We start from the raw sequence: 21,223 nt of genomic DNA on the forward strand, positions 1-21,223 counted from the left end.
CTGCTGGAGGAAGGCTTGATAAAAGCAACATTTGTTCTGAAGCGTAATACATATATTCCAGGAAATTATTACAAACTTGAGTATTCTCCAAGTAAATTCCAATTCTTTGCTTTTGTTATATTGGTGACTTCTCATTGTCCTTAAATAATTGTCTTTGCAGCAGTTCAGAACATGCTTCAACAAGTAACATAGATACACTTTTCTAGGTCTAGCTTTTCCTTTCATTCCACCCTCCTTTTGCAATAGTCCTGTCTTTGTCTCAGATCCTCTACCAATCTCTCTGGCCCTTAGTTTTTCATTGTCCTGATTTGGACTTGAATTTAAAACTTCAGTGAAACTGGACATATGGTTATTTTATCCCAGATTGTCTACCTATCTTGTAATTTAGAGTAACTGCTATTGGTTCAGCAATCAAGACAGATATTATAGAAACACTAATGTTATAGACTGAGACAAGGAGTTGTTACTGCTGTGCTAAAGGAAAATGAATCAGACAAGAAAACAAGTTAAAATCAAGACAGCTGCATTTGGTGCAGGCTATTAATAGTACCAACTTCAGTCCTGATTCCCAGCAGGACATGATGCCTCCTGTGACCAATTCACTCATCTGTGTTATCCCCCAGTGATTCATCTTCTCTTCTAAGATGATACCAACTCCATTCTTCAATCTTCCTCAGTTCCTCTTGCCTCTGACCAGTGCCACCATCTGAATATGTCAGCCAGTGAGCAGTGTGAGTCTGGTGAGCTTTCAGCCAGCGTCTGTAGTGACACCCCAGTGCTTCAGCTGTGCCTTTCCCTGCTGCTCTCTGCAAAAACTTCACCTAAGGCACCAGAGGAACCGACCTCTGCCCCACAGCAACAGCTGCAGTGTAACAGAGGGTGCCTCTCCTTCCTGCCTGAACATTTTCATGTGCAGTTAAGACACTTTGGCAAGACTCAAAAGGAGACTGGACAGCTGAATGGTATCATTCAGATCAAACACAACACATTAAACCTGTGTTAGCAGTTTCTATTGCTAATTGTAATTAACACTGAGTAAAGGTCTGGGAGATGAAAAGCCTCATTGTAGGAACTGAATCATCTCCACCTACTAGAGACTAGAGGAAAACCTTCCCTGAACACAGAGCACACTGTGGTTTTCTCACAGGAAGGTTTATTTTACCTTCCTATTAGGATAATGCTGCTGCTATTAGAGGAAAGACACTTCATTAGATGCATCACATCTGAGAGACGACTGAATAGTGCTGAACATTTACCAGGAACAGAGAGCAAGATTTTGCCTATTACCTTTAATTCTTCCAGTGACATAGAGAAAGCCATCCTTGTCTAGCTTTCCTAAATCTCCAGAATGCAGCCACCCTTCCTCATCAAAGGTTTCTTTTGTTCTGTCTTCCATATTTAAATAACCCATGAAAACAGTCCTTCCCCAGAAACAGATTTCTCCATTGCCTTCTGCATCTTTGTCCACCAGTTTCACTCTGCATCCAGGTGGTGGTTTACCACAGCTACCAGAGAAGAGCAGAAAAACCCCACAAGCATCACAGAAACATCAAACACAATACTGATAAGCTGGCCAATGTGCCAAATCCCTGAAACTGTCAAAGTAACCGTGACTGCAAATACCACTGTGCTGTAACTATCTGGCAGCTGTGGAACACTCCTTCACTAGGGCAGATTTGTCAGGGAGGCTCAGCACTTCCTGGCAGTCTGTCTTGGCCTGTGCTTGCTGCCTTTCCCCCCTGTATCTTCAGGCATAAAACCATGGTTGGTTTTGAGGTCTTGCATTCCTCCCCTGGGCCAGGGCTAGGGCATACATCAGATATAGTCACTGTGTTTGGCTATAATGCTGTAGCTCAGTTTCAGTGCTCTTGGCACAGTGTACTATGGAGTCAAGGTGTTCAAATTCTGACCTGGAAATTACTCTGACTCCCAAAGTCACAGCAGAATGGCAATACACTCAGGAAAAATAAAATATGCTATAATATCTTTGCTGACCTTAGTAAATACTCTTTTCAAGGATAAAATTAAACAGATCATATTTTAAAAATAGTAATAAAAGCAAAATTACCTGTGCTGCCTGTAAATGTGAGGCCCAGACAGGCAATGTGGGCCTGTCGTCTCACTCATCCCATAGGCCTCATACAGGGTGATGTTCAGACCCAAGAAGAAATCCAGTGTTTCTCTATTGAGAGGAGCAGCACCACAGAAGTGCTTCTGACAGGACGAGAGCCCCAGGGCATTGCGGATTTTTGCAAGCACTAAATAGTCTGCTAGTCTTGTCCAGAGCTGCTGGAGACCACTACTGGGTACAAAATACACAAGTAAGTCAGAGCAACCTAGGAAGTTTTCAAAACAAAATCAGGCACAGATTTTATTTGGAGATATATCTGTCATTTGGTTGACAGAAGTTAGAACATAAGTAAAGTAACACATTCTTCCTTCTCTCATTTATTCACTGTCCTCCGTTTCTCCTACCTTTGGAGCTTTCCTGCCTCCATTTCCTGAGTCATCTGAGTTCAACAAATACATAAGGAATCTATAAAAACGTATTGTATACAACACAGCTCCTGTATTCCTGACTTTTTATCAGTTAAATGTGTCTCAGAGAACCTACACCATTGAAATCTGAAATCTGCAAGATATTTGAGAAGCTGAATGATAAGACGAGCAAAGGAATATCATGGAATGATCTTTTGGAATACCATTCTGCATAAGAATTTTCACACTTCATTGTGAAATAACTGACATCAATAATAATTGAGAACTACACCCTCCCCCTTGCACTATATTTGCTGTGCTGCCAAGCCAAATTTTACCCACTTTTTTAATAAAGCCTCAGTGAAACTTCATGGTTTATTACAAGCAAATGGCTACTTCCAGGTTGCTGGAAATCTCACTCATTGTACTACATACCTATTTGAGCCCATCAGGTGCCTCTCTAAGCTCAGTGACATAGCCCAGGATAGCATTTTCTTCTTCATAAATCCTGACTGAGCAGAAGCATCCTGCAACTTCTCCATGATTTTCTCCCATACTCGGGGAACTCCCATGTGAGATGTTGGCTGCACTTCTTTTAGCGTGTTGATCAAGCTGCCCTATGATAATAATTAAATAATTTCAACAAAAGGCACACAGCAGAGATAAAGATGTTTGATGAAGTAAAACCTGAGTGTTTAGTTCTGTATAACATCACTAAATATGTAGGACATAAAGAAGGGCTGCTGAGCCCACTTCAGTCAGCCATATGCACTAACATGTCAGGTCTGACACACTCAGGGAGGTTTGTACGCAAGGAGGAAAAACACACAGGGTTTAGTTCCTCCTGCCTCCCTTTTCTCCAAAAACTGCTTGTACTTCTTTTGCCTTATAAGAACCTTATGGATGTGAATTATAGATTTTAATTAGAATCCAGAGCACTGGATCCCAAATACAATGAGCTTTATTTTTCCATAACTCTCACAATAATGGACTCTCAATCTTCATCCTCTACAACTTTTCAAATATCATATTCTCTCCTTCGGAAGTTTTCTAAGAGAAAGAAGTACAGCCTTAATTAGATGTAATGCAAGACAAGATACCTTCAGAGCATCTGGCTCAGCAAAGTAAACTTGCTCTCCCCATTTGATTCCAGTCCACAGGTCATACATCTGTGCAGCTACATGGCTGAGGGGGAGATAACTGACTATAGACTCCTGCTGGACTTCTGCAGGTTGCATACCTCCTGCTCTGCTGCAGTGGGCTGATGTCCAAGTAATCTGTTTAAATAAACAATAAAACACATTAGGTATGGTGGGGATTTTGGTTTGGTTTTTTTTTTTCTTTTTTCCTCTTAACACAAACTAAGGATCCTCTTGCTATGCTGATGAAAATGTGAAAAATCTGTGCTCACAGCAAGACATTGCAATATTGACCACTCACCAGACTGTCATTTCCCTGGGGACACTCTGCCAAAAGCCAGATGACCTTTGCAGCAATACAGACAAGCAGATAAGCTAAGTAAATACAGCATTTGTGCTGCCTGCCTGGGCTGTGAACACCAGCAGCTCCCCATGCCCTAGTGACACACTGAGTCAGGCAGCCATGGGCTGGATGGATGAGAATCAAATGGATCTGTCCCTTCCTTTGCACCTCTCCAGCTCTGTAGGCTTTCTATTAGACTGACACCTTCCACCAGTGCTGTATCTGCAAGTTAGGAAAAGAACAATAAATACTCAGTGACCAGTGAGCTCAAAGGACAATTTAGTATCAGGCACAAGATCATTGCCTGGTACTGATCATGCCCTGGCTCAGCACTCAGAAGGAAGATAGCAGCTGTACTCTGCTCCTTGGAAGCCTCTGGGATATTCACTGCAGTGCTTCCCAAGTGACACATACGCCCACACCTCTCATCAGAGGCAGCACACACATGAGTGATTTTGAAGTTGTGTTGCTTGACTTCTTAGTGAACCTGAATGATGTTTCCTCCTCTTTCTTCCCATTTCCCACTTTATTTCAGAAGATGCTAGTTCAAGGATGCTAAATATGCATATCTTCATCATTAGAACACAGCATATGGAACACCCATAAAATATATATAATGGTGTGAGAGACAGCGGAGAAAATACATGTGCACAAAAATAAAAACCAAAATTAACAACACCCTCCCCCCCCCCCCCCCCCAGAAAAACCCCAAACAACAAAAAGAAACAGCTCTTTCTCAGAGGAGTCTGTAATCTAAACTGGGTGGTGCAGGATACAGGAATGAGAGTACTCAAGATGGTAGAGGATAGACACAAACCACAACAAAATGTATTCCTGTTATCACAGCACGCTCCTGCCAGCTCCTTTGTAATAAATGAGAAGGTCCAAGTGTAGGCTTGGCCTGAGGAAATAGAGATTCTCAGAGAAGGCTTTAAGGAGCAGCATGCTGCCAGGCCAGGCCATCCAAGTTTAGCTGGCAGCACTGGACAAGCAGCTATGGGAGACTCACACAGTAGAACAGGATGTCTTTAGAATGTGTCTGTATTCATAGCTTTTACTCTTAGCCTCACAGCACACTCACAGCAGATCTGTGAGAGTCATGCAGGACTGATTCAGCACTAGTTCTGCACATGAACAGTGACAAACATCTTTGACTGAAGAAGGCAGCAGCAGAGCTACAGGCATGGCATGCTTTCCACTGTTTGTCAACATAAAAATAGCCTATTTGTGATCAGCAGCCAAGAATAGTTTGGCAGCTGGCACAGAAATGACACCAGACTCCTCTGAGATAGAAGAGCATAGATTTACAACATCAAATCAGTCTTTTTGTCTCGCAAGTTCATTATGTTCTGCTTCCAGGAACTACTGCACTAATTCCCTACATTTGGGTGAATTGCTGATTTCACATAGTGCATGTCTGCAATAATTTCTGCTTTATTTTAAGGGGTGAGGCCTTAGCTTAGACCATCCCTTTTCACAGCATGTATTTAGAAAGGTTCCCTACCACCATCTTCCACTCCTGCTCAGCCACCAACCATGTATCTTTCCAAGCAAACCTCTGTGGAAAGTCCTTTTAGCAAGCAACTTTGCTTTTGTGTATAACTGGAAATTTTCTGTTTGCAGCAATGCAGGTAGGCAACTGTCAGCACCAGCACTGAGCACTGGAGCTGTATCAGCCTCCAGTGACAGACACAGAAACCTGCACACAAGTCCAGGAACAAAAACCACCAAAGTAAAAACCCCACACATTCACCCCCAGTTTTGCTGAAATCTGCAAAAGCAGTCCATCAGGCTGTTGTGATAGCAGCTGGCTGATGTTTATGATTTGTTCACTTCACAGTGACCTACAGCATCGCTTGAGAGACTTTATGGCAATCTGTGAGTTATAGTTATGAATTCATGCATCAGATCTCACAAGAAATGCAGTGAATAAAGATTTCATATTCATAAAGAACTGTTCAACTTTGTGAAGTGCTGTTTGAATGGAGTTTCATTCTTCACCTTGCTTGTACTTTACCAGCAGCAGCTGACTGCACTTTGGACAGTGCTCTGCAGTACACTATCCATGCTGCAAAAGCAAAAGCATTTCAGGGCTCGAGGAGGTACCAGCCATTTCAAACCACAGGAATAAATATCCTCACACTTTGCTGTTTCTCTGCTACAGGAAGAGCCCAAAGTACCTACATTGTCATGACTCAGCATGGCTCCTTTTGGCTTCCCAGTTGTCCCGGAGGTGTATATCAGAACACAGCACTGATTTGGCTTTTGGGAGTTAATAATGTCATCCAAAGTGCTGTCAGACACGTCACCTCCCAGCTCCAGAAACTCTTCCATCTACAACATGGAACAAAAAATACAGGATGGCTTCTTACAAACGGACACAGTACTGCATCTTTCCTGTCTCAAAAATGTCAGAACACTTCAGTGCCTTGTTCTGAACACGTGTCCAAGGCAAGTTTCCCCAGACCTTGCCTGTGGAAAAAATATGGTGAGTCTATCTTAGAGCTTAACATGTGAACTGCAATCAGATTGTCTAAAATTGTGCTGCCATGAGTCTTTTCAGTGTCTAAGAAGGAATAATGATACTATTCCTCTTCCAACGTTGATACTATGGCTGTCACAGAGGCTAAAACTGTTACACTCTCATACTGTAAGAATGATTATGAGTATTATTTAAAGGAATCTGAATGCATCATTTCTAAGAGTACACTTGTGACAACTCATTATAATTCATTGTACACTGTACAAATATAACTACAAAGCAACTGAATAAAAGCTTCTTTGCAAAAGCATAATTGTCTGGAAATGTGAATGTTTGACCAAATTATGTGCTCTTTTATAGAAAACAGCCTATGATACTGGTCACAACTTCCATTCAAATTTGGTCATTCTAGAGTGAGATAAAACTTTTATGACACTGGGCTTTTGTGCCACACAAATTGGCCTAGAAGACCCCTGGAGCTGCTCCTCTGTACGATACTGCTGCTCCCTGATACTTCTGCTGCATATCCCAATGTGCTGTTAAGTGTAACCTTGATTGCAATAGCTAATTGGAAACTAGAGTATCACAGCATTTTTAAAGAAAATGGATAACCAAACTGTAGGTTTCCCATTGCAACCATTGATTCATACCGTGCTACAGAAGTGTGTTATTTAAAAGCAAGGTGCAGCGTCTTCATTATTTGAGTAATTTCTTGGAGCTGTATCTAGGACCACAAAGCAGTAATGGGGATGATGAGAAAAACAGAGGTAAAAAAGGAGAGTCTGCTTGAGGGTGGTTAATTCCTTCTTTCAGACCTCTGGCATTGCCACTGGGCTACTAGGATTACAACAGTCTGCCTCTGTGCCACCTTAACCTCCTTTTCTTGGGCAGCAAGGCTGTCCTAAGGATAATTCATCAGTTTTGAACTTTCTTCCAACAAACATCTCTGAAAAGAGAGGCACTGCAGGCTTTGTAGCAAGGCAGGGATTTGTCACATTCTGTCCCTCCCACAGAACATGGCTGCATCAGTTTCACAAGCTCCTGGGAAGCCTGGTGGTGTGAAGGATGTAATTGTTTGTATGGCACTAAGCAGCTGTTCCTGCTCTCCTGACCTCACGGTATTCTCACGGTGGAATGCATTGGTCACTGAGAATCTGCTGCCCAGGCTTTGTTTACAGCACCTGCAGCAGATGGTGCTGGCATTCCAGCGAGTGTGGAAGGTATACAAACAGCCCCAGCACACTCCTGACTCTGTATTTGCCTTCTGGAAACACCAGTGCTCAGCCAGCTCTGCCCTGCCACGCTTAGCACAGGGCACAAATCCCTTTCATAAATGCCATGTGGGCTGCTGACTGCTCTGCATCACACCTCAGCAACAATCATTTCTGCCCTGGTGATCTGATCTCTAATTCCTCCTTTAGATGACATGAACTATGGCAACTGTCAGACATTCACAGACACCCTGCTCCTGAGAAAATGTCCAACATGACACCTGAACACTGAACCAGTGTTTAAAAATACAGTAACTCTCACTCGTTTAGATTTCAGTAAGTGGAAGCTGCTCAAGAATTAAATGCTAGCATCTAATATTTTTAAATAGTAAGATCATCTTTGTATTAACATTTTTGTACAAGATGCAAGGCATGCTCTATGCCAGTATGTACAGTATTGGAACAGTAACAGTTTATTAAGTTATATGCAAGACAGAAGGCCTTTTTTCCTATCAGATTATCAAAATTGCAAGTATTTAAAAATATTTCTATGCTATTCACTGTTCATTATATTTTTATCTACTGAATACATTTTATTTCTCTTCAATATATTTTTCCTGCAGTTGAAGTTTTTCAGCCTAAAATCTGATGATCTGTAATCCAGTTAAAATACTGGATTTTTAAAAACATTACCGAACTCACAGGCACCAGGGAGCAACTTTTATTTTTAGCCATTTGAGACTACACATTCCCACCTAAAACCTGCAAGCGTTTTAATAACCCAGCCAAGTTCAAGATCAGGAAGACATGAGACAGACAGTAATGCAAGATAGCTCTTTTCTTAAATGTGAAGTATCAAAGATAAATGAATCAGGAACAGCTGATAAAACTTTTGAATGTGTTTGCTGGAACACAGCAATGCATTCTAAATGGTAGATAACCACAGTAGAAATGTATCAAATAAATAACAGTCCATGCATTAACTGGTAATGCACAGGTATAATCCCATGCATTATTTGCTTGTGCCTCTATTCTAGTCTTCACTCACCGTGTACAAATTTGGATGTCTCTCAGCGATGGAGTCCTTATACAGCACCACAGCCTTCAAATGTGGCAAACGATTCCAGATCTGTTGCATTTTGTAAAAAAAAGTTACTATTTATTATTCATATCTTGTGTGGGCTTCTATCCACTCTAATGCTGCAAAAACTGTAATGGCTTGACAGGCACAAAAACCTCTCATTTCCCTCCACCTCCAAATATTCTCCCCTAAACTCATCACCAGCTAGCTCAACTAGAGGTGGGGGGAAGGAGGAGGGAACTACACAGACTACACAGTCTGCTCCAGGAAATCTGGTTTCAGTCAAAACGTTTAAAAACCTAAAAATACACCAGAAGTGGTTCCTCAGCATCCTTCTCATAATGCACAAAAGGGCACAAAAAGGAACAGTGCAGGTCAAGCTAGAAGCTGACCCTGGCTTGTGATTACCAAGAGAGATAAAGTCCCTCAGCAAAAACTGACATTCAAGTGCTAAAAAAGTTCTATTTCCTTCAGGAAAAAGCAAAGGAAGCTGTATGCAAGGATATATAAAAATATAAAGCTGCAGGCTTAAAGGCAGACAGCAGTGGCTGCTGCTTTCAGCAGCTCTTTGTGTGCAGTCATGGCCTACAGGAAGCACTGATTTCACTGAATTCTGTGGGACCCCATGCCTCACAGACACCTTTCAATTAACCGCATTTTGAACTGAATTTTGCCAATACAAGAGCAGTGGCTTGATGGTAAGCCAGAATGTACACATTATTAGAAGGATAGCAACTGAGATGTTATTATTTCAGTCTTGGGTTCCAGAAAAAAAGTTTCAAAAAAACTCCCTGCTGGATAAAGCAGTGCTGGCCAGAGCTCTCTTGTGCTACATAGTGTGTATGAACCAAAGCTCTGGAGCTGTTCCATGAGGATTCTTCTCTCTGTGTTCACACAGCATAGCCTGGTATGGTGTCAATGACACTGCAAGAAGGCTTGTCTGACTGTGTGTTTTTATAGAATACAGTAATTTCATTACTATAAGGCACCCTTTTGACTAAAATTTTCCCCCAAACCCGGAAGTGTGCCTTATAGTCCGGTGCGCCTTAAACAATGTACAAAGTTCGGAAATTTACCAACCCGGAAGTGAGAGCTGCGAGTGGCTCGGGGGAGCCGGCAGGGCCACGACTGCCGGGTGGAGGCGGGGCGGAGCGGCAGCGAGTACTCCCCGGCCCCGTGCAGGCGGGATGGCCCCTCCAGAGTCATCCCCCGGCCCCGTGCAGGCAGGACGGTCCCCCCACAGGCATAGCCCAGTAGCCCGGCCCTGTGCAGGTGGGATGGCTTCTCCAGAGGCACCACCTGGCCCTGTGGAGGGGGCACAGAGGGACGGCAGCCATAACCCGGACCCGGAGAGGCGGCATGGAGCAGCGGTGGGCATGCCCCGGCCCCGCCGGGTATAGGCAGGCCTGGGGGCCCACAGCACCCCCTCTGCTGGGTCCAGGCGGGCCGGGGGCCAATGGCTGCCGGGTTGAGGCGGGGCCTTGGCCAGCAACCGCGTGGGGAGAGCTGAGGGCGGAGCCTCACTGCAAAAAGAAAGTGCGCCTTATAGTCCGGTGCGCCTTATGGTCGTGAAATTACTGTACTTACAGAAACCTCTCTTCCTCTATACTGCATACAAACAACTACAAAATACAATGAACAGCTTATATGAAATACATTTGAAAAAACCACTGCATGGCAAAAAGCTCCATCATGGAGGGCCCAATTCAGCAAATGGTGCCATTTGGTGCCAGTTTGATGAGACCACAGGCATCCCTCAATACCTGCCAGACAGACAAAGCCTCCCAAGAGCTCCTTTCCCAAGTCACCATCAAACTGGTCTTTCCATCTGGCACTGCTGTTGAAAGGTAAGCCCAGCTGCCCAAGAGCTCTGTCCAAATTGAGGCTGTTCACTTCAGGAGGCTCCTGCTTTCTCACTAAGGTCTATCTCATGTTAACCATGGTGCTACCAAAGGGCAGTAGACTCAGGAGCCTTAACGGCTGATGTGACAAACAGGAAAAGGTGATGCCATGGAAAGAGGAAATTCTGAACACTGACAGCCCTCATATTTAACGGTAGACCTTTGCAAAGCTGCATCAGCGTAATCTCCTCCATTCAAGTGGACTGTGCTTTTCCAGACAGATTCAAGTGCAACAGTAAAAGCATGGAATCAAAATGTGGGTTTTTTCAGGTAAGCCTTCAGTGAACCATCCAGTGAGCTCTCTGCTGGAGCCACAGGCACTGCAGAGAGTCAGAGCCACCCACGAGCTCCAACACCAGATACCAGATTTCTGAGTCATTTCAGTCATCATTCAGCCACCTTGTACCTGCATGATCTTGTCCAGCTGTTTCTGATTTTCCACAACCATGATATCAGTCTTGCTGTCATGAACCATGTAGTAACAGGCCTCTGGAGAATTGGTTGTATATATTCCTGTGACAATTCCTCTGCATCAAAAAATTTATATACATAAGAACATACATTTATATGCATACACACATATATACATGTAAAATGTATATGAATAATAATCAAAGATCAGATGAAACTTGAAGGGGTATGAAGATGTGGAAGCAAGCAGCAGAACAGCTCTAATGTTTGTTTCACACATTCAGATATAAATGAATCTCTGATTTAAGTTCATTGCAAAAACTAATCTCTGAACTATTCAGTAGAAGATGCTGTAGGCTAGGACTCAGTGTTTTAACCCACTTAAGGTTACACAGGAGTTAGCTCAGGAAGTGGTAAAAAAATCCCCACTTATATCCTCTTTTTGTTCAAGTTGTGCACAGATACCAATTTGGATTTCATTGGTACAGAACAGCTTAAGAAGTAAAATCCACCTTAACAGGTATCAGGACAGAACAAATCAGGGTAGTTAATATTCATATGTTATTTCAGTTGCTTGAATGTGTCTTGCTGTATATATAATTAAAATTATATTAACATCATTAATATAAAACTGTGATTCTCATCTGTTTCCCACATCTTCCATTGGTAAGATGCTGTGTGACTGTCATGGTTAAGCTCATGGCAAACAGGATCAATTTATCAGTGTCTGGATTGTTTGGGATATGAGACTCCAGCAGGTTGCTGAACATGTTAATATATCAATTATCAATACAACTTCCATGATATGACACAAAATACTGACTTGATATATTTCCAGACCTAGCAAAACAAAAATCCCCAAATCCCCCTCAAAAATATCTTACCCAGCAAAAACAGCTCCAACAGCTGAGATGAACCATTCTGGAGAATTAAATCCAAGGATTGCTACGCTATGGAATCGTTCAAGACCAAGCTTAAAAATAATATACATAAGGTTATATAATATAGGCCCACTGGAGAGAAACATACCCACAAATACAAACCAGAGAAACTTTTGATTTACTATTACAGCATTGACAAGGCATGTGAAGGCGCATTTTGGTATCCACAGCAAACCAGATATCTATCAGCAATTAACAGGATGCGGATTTTCCACTACCTTCTCCTGGCTAGAACTCTGCTGCCTAGAAAGGCCTAACACACAAAATATTTCAATATGAACAAGAGCTTAATGAGTACTACGATTACCCTATCTTTAGAATGTTTTATAGATTGTCTTTATCTCACCAAATTCATGACAGCAGTTTCCCTTGTTTTTCTTTATTGATCTTAAGGTCTCATGCTGAGCCCTGCAGCCATGTCCCATAGACAGTGAAACACAGGAGCTCCTGTCTTGCAGCCAAGTTCCCTGACAGCAGTGTTACCTCTGACCAAAACTCATTTTCATCATTATCCTTTCAGTAAAGAATGTGACTACTGATCCTTAAGTGTCTTGGGTTACAATACAGGATGTGATCAAAAGTATCTATTGTATCACCATCTGATGAGACCACGTGGGGGCAGTGAGCCTTATCTCCGTGGGAGATACTCTGCCAATGAGCCACCCATTGTTATCTTTTCACAACCCATCCTTCCTCCAGGGAGTTATCTTCTGCTAGTGGCCCATTGAGTCCCACTGTGTGACTGATCTCCCACTGGGAGATGTTTCAGCCAGGGGGAAGAGCCAAGCCTTTCTTACCAAGATAAAAACTGAGATTTTGGGACACTAAGGTAGCCCTTTTTTCATCTGGACTCCAGAGGAAACTGGACTTCTCCATATCATCACTGGACCTTTGGAGGAAAACTGCACCTTTCTGCAGGAGCACTGCTCCAACTGAATCACATCTGTCAGTGCAAGGGGACTGCAGCCACCATTTAATGGGACTGCTACCAACACCCTGCCTGACGGGGTGTCAGGTTGTACAGTAATTTCATGACTATAAGGCGTACCCTTTTGACTAAAATTTTCCCTCGAACCCGGAAGTGCGCCTTATAGTCTGGTGCGCCTTATCTGATGGACAAAGTTGCGACATTTGCCAAGCCGGAAGTGTGAGCTGTGAGCCGTGGGAGGGGCCAGCAGTGCCACAGCAGCCGGCTGGAGGCGGGCCTGGAGGCCCATGGCACCACCCCTGCCAGGTACAGGCAGGCCCGGGGGCCAATGGCTGCCGGGTTGAGATGGGGCCTCATCCAGCAACCGCGCGGGGGGAGCTGGGGGCGGAGCCTTGCTGCAAAAAAAAAGTGCGCCTTATAGTCCAGTGCACCTTATCTGATCTACAAAGTTGCGAATTTTGCCGACTCCCAGGGGGTGCACCTTATAGTCGAGTGTGCCTTATGGTCGTGAAATTACTGTACTCTGGCTTTGTCAGGGTTTGGAGTTTGTTTCTTTGTAGTACTGTATTTCTATTTTAATTTTCTTAGCAAATAACTGTTATTCCTAATTCCCATATCTTTGCCTGAGAGCCCCTTGGTTTCAAAATTATAATAATTTGGAGGGAGGGGGTTTACATTCTCCATTCTAAAGAGAGGCTCCTGCCTTTCTTAGCAGGTACCTGCCTTCCAAAGCAGGACAGATTTTGGTGCGCAACGTGGGGCACGAGGGCATCGAGAGAGAAAAGGAATAACAGTTCTTGAGTAACCTAATTCTTTGTGTGCTGATACAGAAACCTCATTAGGGGGCAATATGTGGTCTTAGCTTGTGGCTGTATTTCTCCCATTTGCAGGCCCTTATCTAAACATGGGCCCTATAACTAAGGCTACTGTGGCTGCTGTCCAGTTTGCTTTATGGGTTAATAAGGTGAGGAATTCATGGATTTTTAACTTCCTTTGGAAGGTGGGTACATGGATTCAGGGCTATCACACACTGACTGTATGTTTTTGGGGTTACTTTAATAATGGCACCTACTGTGAGGGAATAACACCAGGGGAAATTTTCTCCCAACCCTTCACCCAGATTTTCGAGTCTACCCCACCAGTTTTTGAAGGGTTCAAATCTCCTCTAAATGCTGGTGTTACTGATCGGCTTGTTCTATTTAACATTTAATGATAAGGGGGGATTGACTGGATAACAACCCTGATACCTACTCCTGTCCTCCAAACTAGGACATTAAGTAATGCAAAAAACCCCTTATATATTATGGGGGGGGGGGGGGGGTGTTTGTTTGGGTTTTTTTTTGTTAATTTGTTTTTTGAGTTTTTAAAGGAGACAAAAGGATTAAAGGCATTGGTTTTGTTTCCTGTACCTACCTTCAAGAAGCTCTTGGCCACTTTCCTAGAGAGGCAATAATATTCTGAAAAAGTTATTTTCTCCCATTTTCCATTCCTTTTGCTGGCCAAAGCATTCAGGGATCCATATTTTTCCAGGCTCTCCTTGAACATCTGATGAACTGTTATGGGAGTCTGTGGGCATGAGTTATCTATTCTCAGTTTGACTCTGCCATCAGCAAAAGAAGTCCACAGGGACTCTAGAAGGTAAAGTACCATTGTCAAGGTAATCTGTAATTGAAAATCCCATGTGACTGTTACCAGAAGAAAAGAGGATTGAATAAAGACCACAGGACTAAGCACAACTCTGGCACTTCCAGCTCTTGAGAACGGCTTTCCAATTTTCTTGTTATCAAATATACCATGTAGAAAGAGCAATCTGTATTTCTTATACAGTAATTTCACGAATACAAGCCGCAGTAATTAGACAAAAATTTTGGTGGAAACCCGGAAGTGTGGCTAATATTTGGGTGCGGCTAATCTATGAACAAAAATGTGATATCTGCCCTTACCTAGTATCATACCAGTCCAGTCCCGAGCCGAAACAGTTTGAAATCCATGGTTTCCCGTTGTTCCGACGATGAACCAATCAGAGAACAGCTTATTGCCTGCCTGTGGATGGCGGCGTTACTGAGGGGCGGGGGTTGTTATCGGGGTGAGTTACCTCAGCGAGTTACCTCGGCAGTTCGATAAAAGTGTGTGATATTTCTCTGTACTTTTTAAAGTGTTTTCAGTCTTGTGCGGCTACGGGGCTGGCTGGGCTCGCGGGGAGAGGGCTGGGGGAGCCTCTCTCCCCGCAGGGAGAGGGATGAAGTGGGCGATCGGCTCGCAGGGAGAGGGCTGGGGGAGCCGCTCAGCCCGCAGGGAGAGGGGTAGAACGGCCACTCGGCTCGCAGGGAGAGGGCTACAACGGCCGCTCGCCCCGCGGGGCTGCGAGGGCTACAATGGCCGCTCGCCCCGCGGGGCTGCGAGGGCTAAAACGGCCGCCCGCCCCGCAGGCCGCGAGGGCTACAACGGCTGCTCGCCCCGCGGGGCTGCAAGGGCTACAACGGGGCCGCTTGCCCCGCGGGCCGTGAGGGCTACAACGGCCACTCCCCCCGCGGGGCTGCGAGGGCCAGAGCGGCGCTCGCCCCGCGGGCCGCGAGGGCTAAAACGGCCGCTCGCCCCACGGGGCTGCGAGGGCTAAAACGGCCGCTTGCCCCGCGGGCCGCGAGGGCTACAACGGCCGCTCCCCCTGCGGGGCCGCGAGGGCCAGAGCGGCCGCTCCTGTGCCAGCACGGAGATGTGGCTCCGCTCGGAGCTCAGCTGCCTGCCCGCGTGGCTGAGCGGCTGTTTAAAGGCAACGCGGATCCATTGGGAATGCTCGCAAAATGACCACACTATTGTTCCTGTCTTTTTCGGCTTGTAAATAAAGGGTGTGTCTTTTTTCACTTGGAAACAATGTTTCCGAGGTCGGCAGTAAGCCAGTAAGCCCCGGCGATCCCGCGATTGTGTTACTAAATGACGACTTTGTGAAAGTTCGCAGCGAACTAAAGTGCGGCTAATATTCTGGGTGCGGCTTATTTATTGACAGACATCAATGTTGCCAACACACCAGATATGCGGCTTATACTCCGTGCAGCTTGTATTCGTGAATTTACTGTACTTTGTTCTGCATCTTGAATATAAGTGCCATACAGAATGATGTTGATGATCTGTGGGCTGCAGGCACATCCTCAGTTCCAGCAGAATCTGTTTGCCTGTATTCAACTCTGCACTCCCCCTTGTGCCAATGGAGTACTGGTGAATCAGAGGCTAAAGAAACCCTGAAGAGATGAAACCTCTGCCCCAGTTCAATATCCAAGTTTTAACTTCTCCCTCCCTCCTGCCCCTCCAGCTACTCTTCCTCATCACAGGATGTTCCCTGTTCCTCAGTACTTCCCACGGTTTTTTCCTTGGTCATCTGCCTCATGTTCTGAGGTGTCCATTCCACTCACTCCTGTCTCTCCATGGTTCCATTTTTCATCTTCTGCTCTTGTTTTCCTCACCCTGTCTTTACACCATCCACTTTTTTCCTCCCCATATTTTTTCTCCCCTTCTTTGACAGGACAAAGATGCAGAGCCCCAACAAATGTCACTTGGCTCTCACCACCGGTGCCAAGGTCTGGGACCGTGCCTGGCATACAAGAAATGTCTGCCTTAAAGACTCTCCTTGGCTCTTGCAAACCCTGCAAGAGACTGAGTATGAATACACTCCTCAGAGGATCTAGGGCTTGTAAGTTGGCAAAATTCAGGTGAATTCTCACAATGAAAGCACAAACCCTCCAATGACTGCCCTGTCAAATAGTTCCCATACTTATGAACAAAGCAGTACAAGTACATTTTAAGAACACCTTTTTCCTTAGACTTAGTTTCATAAATTAAGCAATATTTTTAGCATAGGCATAAAAAATAGACATATTCTACAATTTCAGACAAAGTGCTTGGATTTGTCAGAATTAAGAGTAACAGAAAACAGTACTTTTTGTAATTCCTAATACAAGTTAATAAGCATAATTGCATTTTACTACACCTACGGAAAGTAAAATCTATAAAGCCAACTCAGTTAGTATCCATGCCATCATCCACCTTAGTGGCTGAAAAAGAGCAGTTTTGGAGTGTTTGAAAGAACATCATGCATCTCATCCCACTCCAATGCTATTCCAATTGCTTCAGAGGCCTGGGAACTGCTCTCTGAGCACTTGTGGCAGTACAGGAACACATCAGCCATAGCTGGATCCGCACAGTGCTTTAGAACACACCTGCAGCCTCACTCAAGTCAGGCCTGCAGCCTGCACTGAGCCAGAGGCATGGCAAACTGCTGTAAGCTCACAAAGATTTCATTGCATTCCTCCTCCTGGCTGGCAGATTTGCATTGACAAATAGAAGGTGATAATGACAACAATAAGTACAAATAAAGCTGCATCATCTTCATGCACCTTCATTTTCTCATGTGCAAACTGCACATAATGATTTTCAAAACATGGGTGTGGAGCTTGTGTGCTTGGGTCAGTGGAGAAAGGGCACCGTACCATACAGAGCTAAAATACAACATTCTTGTCTGTACATTAATAGTGTCTTTGCACTTCAGATGTGCAGCAGATAACAGTATAGTACCCAGAGAATGATGAAAATCAATCAAACCCCTGAAATATCTATACATAGAAACCAAAAATGTACTTGAAAACTAGGTTTCCTTCTGTTTTCCTTATGCAGTTTTTTCTGGTGTTAAAAAGGCATCTTTGATTCATATCAGACAAAGAACTGAATCACTTTCAGAGACTCTGTGCATCACCCTAATAATACTCAAGGTACAGCACAAACAAATATAAACCTGAATGCCCCTGCAGTGTCTGCTTTTGCATTTCTATTTGCAGGTGGAAATAAATCTCAAAACAATTCTGAAATCTCAAGAAACCAAATAATTCTAAAAATCAAATTAGAGTGTCCCGGAGTTAGTAAAAACAACAGAACATGTTGAATATATTGCTCTGTCAGTTTGCAGAGGGATTTTCAGCAGAGGGCTCATTCTTTGTAGAAAGTGCCTGAGAAGGAATGCCTGGCTAAACACTAAATGCATCGACTATAAACGCTGGGAGAAGCAAAACAGGTGTTCTGCCTCAGTAGCATCTGAAAGTTGAACTGCAATGTCCAGGCTGGAAATCACCTGAGTACCTCCTGAAAGCAAAGTGGAGATCAGAATAAAAGCCCCCAGTGAACACTACTAGCACTGTCACGTTGCACAAGTGTAGCTCCAGAGCACAAGAGAACATCCAGCACCCCAGCTCAAAGCACTTGATGCCATCCAAAGTTTGCTGTATGCAAGCAAAGAGCAGTTGTTCCTTTCCTCTTCCTGCCACTGTCCCCTGCTACCTGCATTATACTTCACACTCAAAATGCTTTTCCATCCGCTACTATGTAACCTTGGCCCATGTCCTTCACACGAATTCTGAAGGTCAGAGATGCTGCAAAAAGATTTCTGCTTAAAGAAGGCTATATCGTCAGCTAAAACAAAAAGAGCAACATTTTATTCAGGCAATAAAATCTGGACTGTCACTGTTTGAGGCTCTGGAACGACATTTTCTTCCCCTATGCCATTCTTCTCCAAGGCCAAGAACTCCATGATCAGATTCATCGTCCGTGTTTCACTGTCTTCCCTGCTGAAGGAAGAGCCAGCTCAGGGCAGCCTCATTCGTAAGTTCTAACAGGATATTGTACTGCAGCCTGTCCTGGGAACTGCTCTAAGAAAAGCTGATCTAAATACCTGGGATTTTAGGTGGGCAGTCTTCCCACTAAGATGGAAAATAAACTGCAAATTTTCAACAAGGAACTTTACAGGAAGAAAAAAGTAGTAAAGAACCACTTAAGAGACACTTGCAGTTTTCAACTTATCTCTTACGATACAATCCTAAACTTACGAGCAGTTTACATGTGAAAACTGTGTTATAAAAGTACATTTGTTACTCAAACATTTTCTACCGAGTTTGAAGTTATACACAACATAGAACATCTTACACATTTTGTATTTTTTAACAGCCAGTTTATTCCTTCCACCATGTACAGTGAGAAGTTCTAACATGGTACAAGACACCAAAAATTACTTTAAACAGACAAACAAATAGCAAATCTGTGGGGTTTTTTCCCCTTTTCTTTATTTTTTTTCCCATGAATAATCAGCCTGGCTGAAACTGCTGGACCTCTGGGATACAGGAAGGAGACTGCATTAGTTAAAAAACAAAGACAAGAGAAACAACTAGTCCTGCAGCTTAAAGCTAATATCATTAATGAAACCTTCTCTGTGTTCACTACCTGACCTGCAAGTATTCTGGTGACTGCCAGAAAGGATTTGAGAATGTAAATGAATTCAGATGTTTATGGAAGAACAGCTCTGAGAGTCATATAAAATGCAAAAGACCCAAGATCACCTTTCAGACAGATAAACAGACAGGCTGATTGTGGAATGGCCCTGCTGCAAGATCTGAGCAACTCCAAGTGATATTCCATAGATGTGCCCTGTGAAGCAAGAACTAAACCAGTAATTTAACTTCTGCTTGAAAATTAATCAGATTTAAGTCACAAAACAGGGTCTTGATTACATGCCAGATGCTGCAAAACATCTCTCTGCCCTAATGACGAGAGAAGGAATTCAGCTCTCTGCTGGAGGGATTCTTGTCAGTCATCATCCAGGATTCCACAGCTATGATGCCATCACATTTCTGCTGACAACAGAAATGCACCATTCCTCCTGTCACCCACTATTTTTTACTTTTCTTCAAGATGTCTGTGACCTTGGAAGACTAACTTCACTTTAGTAAAAGCTCCAGCTGAGGACACACAGTTTAGAGTCTGAGAGCTTGGTATCTGTGTCAAACTTCTCCTTGTGCCAATAACCAGATTAAACAAAGGTACAGAACTTTGGAATTTGAAAGTCTCAGCCAGCCTAAACACACAGTGATTCTTCTAATAAAACACACAAACCAGTTCCTGTGGCATGCCTTGCCATGGCTGCAGGAGAAAAACACAATAAACAAATTATTTTACCTTCTCTAACAGAAAAGACAATGAACAGAGACTCTTTTTAAATTAGCTAAAACACATAAAAATATTTCAAGTAATGGAAACTTCTACTTTTTCCACTGGAGGAAAAGGGAACAATTATTACCTACAATAAAATATACTGCTCTTCACATCAGTAAACCCCTGGAGTGTGGATCAGAGAAATAAGGTATGCTCCAAAGAACGCCTGCACGAGCTGATGGGGAGGGAGTGGTGCACCAGGACAAGTACAAAGTAAGCTTCATAACAATCCTGACGCTTCTAAAACTGATTACGATGCACCAGAATGACAGCATGTGGAGGGTGTAATCAGAAGCATACATCACCACAGAAACATTGCCTAGGCATGCAGCAATGGAAAGTCAAAACTCAGAACTGAAGTTGGTGAGTAATGTGAAAAGTGCCAAGAAGGTCTTCTACAGGTGCAGTGGCAAGCAAAGGAAGACGCAGTGATACTGTGGGCAGCTCCTGACACAGAACATGCAAAGGGCTGATGCTCTCAGTGCCTTCCTCACCTTGGTATTTACTGCAAGGTCAGGATTCCTGAGCTTCCATACCTACCGAGAGATGAGATGTTCTACCTATAACAGTAGAACATCAAAGTAGGGACCCCTCACACAAACTGGACACAACAAAGGAGTTGATGGGACCAGATGGGATCCTTCAGAGCGGACACCGAGAAACCAGGCCAAAGCCATGGGAAGGCTGCTCTCTGTCATCTTTGAGAAAGCAATCTGCTAAGGTCCCAGCACAAGAAAAAAGGCAAATGCCAAACCTGTCTGCAAAAAGCAGAAGAAAGAGGATTCAGAAAACTAAGGGCCAATCAGCCTCACCTCAGTCCATGGAAATACTATAGAACAAACTCTCCTAGAAATAATTTTGAGCTGTAAAATGTGACTACACCAGTCAGAATGGCCACCCTTGACTTGGCCCTGGAAAATTAACCCACCTGCCTTCCAAGATGAGTTGACTGGCGCTGACGTGGTGAGAGCAGTGGCACTTTGCTTACTTTACCTTTAACAAGGTCTTCAACAACCTCTACATGGCCCAGCATCTTCGGAAGGTTTGAACAAGCTGCAATTGGGAGGAACAGGTGGATAAAAAAATTGACTGGATAAGTAGTTTTTAAGAACAGTAGCAATTCTAAGCCTTGTTAGCAGTCAATTCCAAGTGACATTCTTCAGGGGATACTTGTGAGAATGAACTGTTCAATGATGGCACTGGTGTCCTGGGCAATAGAATGCACCCTCAGCAGCTTCAGTGGTGATAGAAACTCGAGGAGTGACTGGCAGGACAAAAGGCA

General features: G+C 43.8%; 1 protein-coding gene across 2 annotated transcripts in view; it reads right to left on the minus strand.

Moving 5' to 3' along the window:
• Positions 1-21,223, minus strand: part of ACSBG1 (acyl-CoA synthetase bubblegum family member 1) — a 37,904-nt gene that overhangs the window by 5,200 nt on the left and 11,481 nt on the right. Inside the window, exons 3-11 of one of the 2 annotated variants that reach the window (XM_033070254.2) lie at positions 14,329-14,546; positions 11,931-12,019; positions 11,042-11,162; positions 8,702-8,782; positions 6,145-6,294; positions 3,579-3,755; positions 2,914-3,095; positions 2,069-2,299; positions 1,288-1,505 (exon numbers count right to left, since the gene is read on the minus strand). In XM_033070254.2, the coding sequence (XP_032926145.1) occupies positions 1,288-1,505; positions 2,069-2,299; positions 2,914-3,095; positions 3,579-3,755; positions 6,145-6,294; positions 8,702-8,782; positions 11,042-11,162; positions 11,931-12,019; positions 14,329-14,546 (1,467 nt within the window). Of the gene's footprint in view, positions 1-1,287; positions 1,506-2,068; positions 2,303-2,913; positions 3,096-3,578; positions 3,756-6,144; positions 6,295-8,701; positions 8,783-11,041; positions 11,163-11,930; positions 12,020-14,328; positions 14,547-21,223 lie in introns of both variants that reach the window. The other variant, XM_033070253.2, reaches the window with a different exon arrangement.

This window comes from Catharus ustulatus, chromosome 12 (genome assembly GCF_009819885.2).
Source record: "Catharus ustulatus isolate bCatUst1 chromosome 12, bCatUst1.pri.v2, whole genome shotgun sequence".
NCBI lineage: Eukaryota > Metazoa > Chordata > Aves > Passeriformes > Turdidae > Catharus > Catharus ustulatus.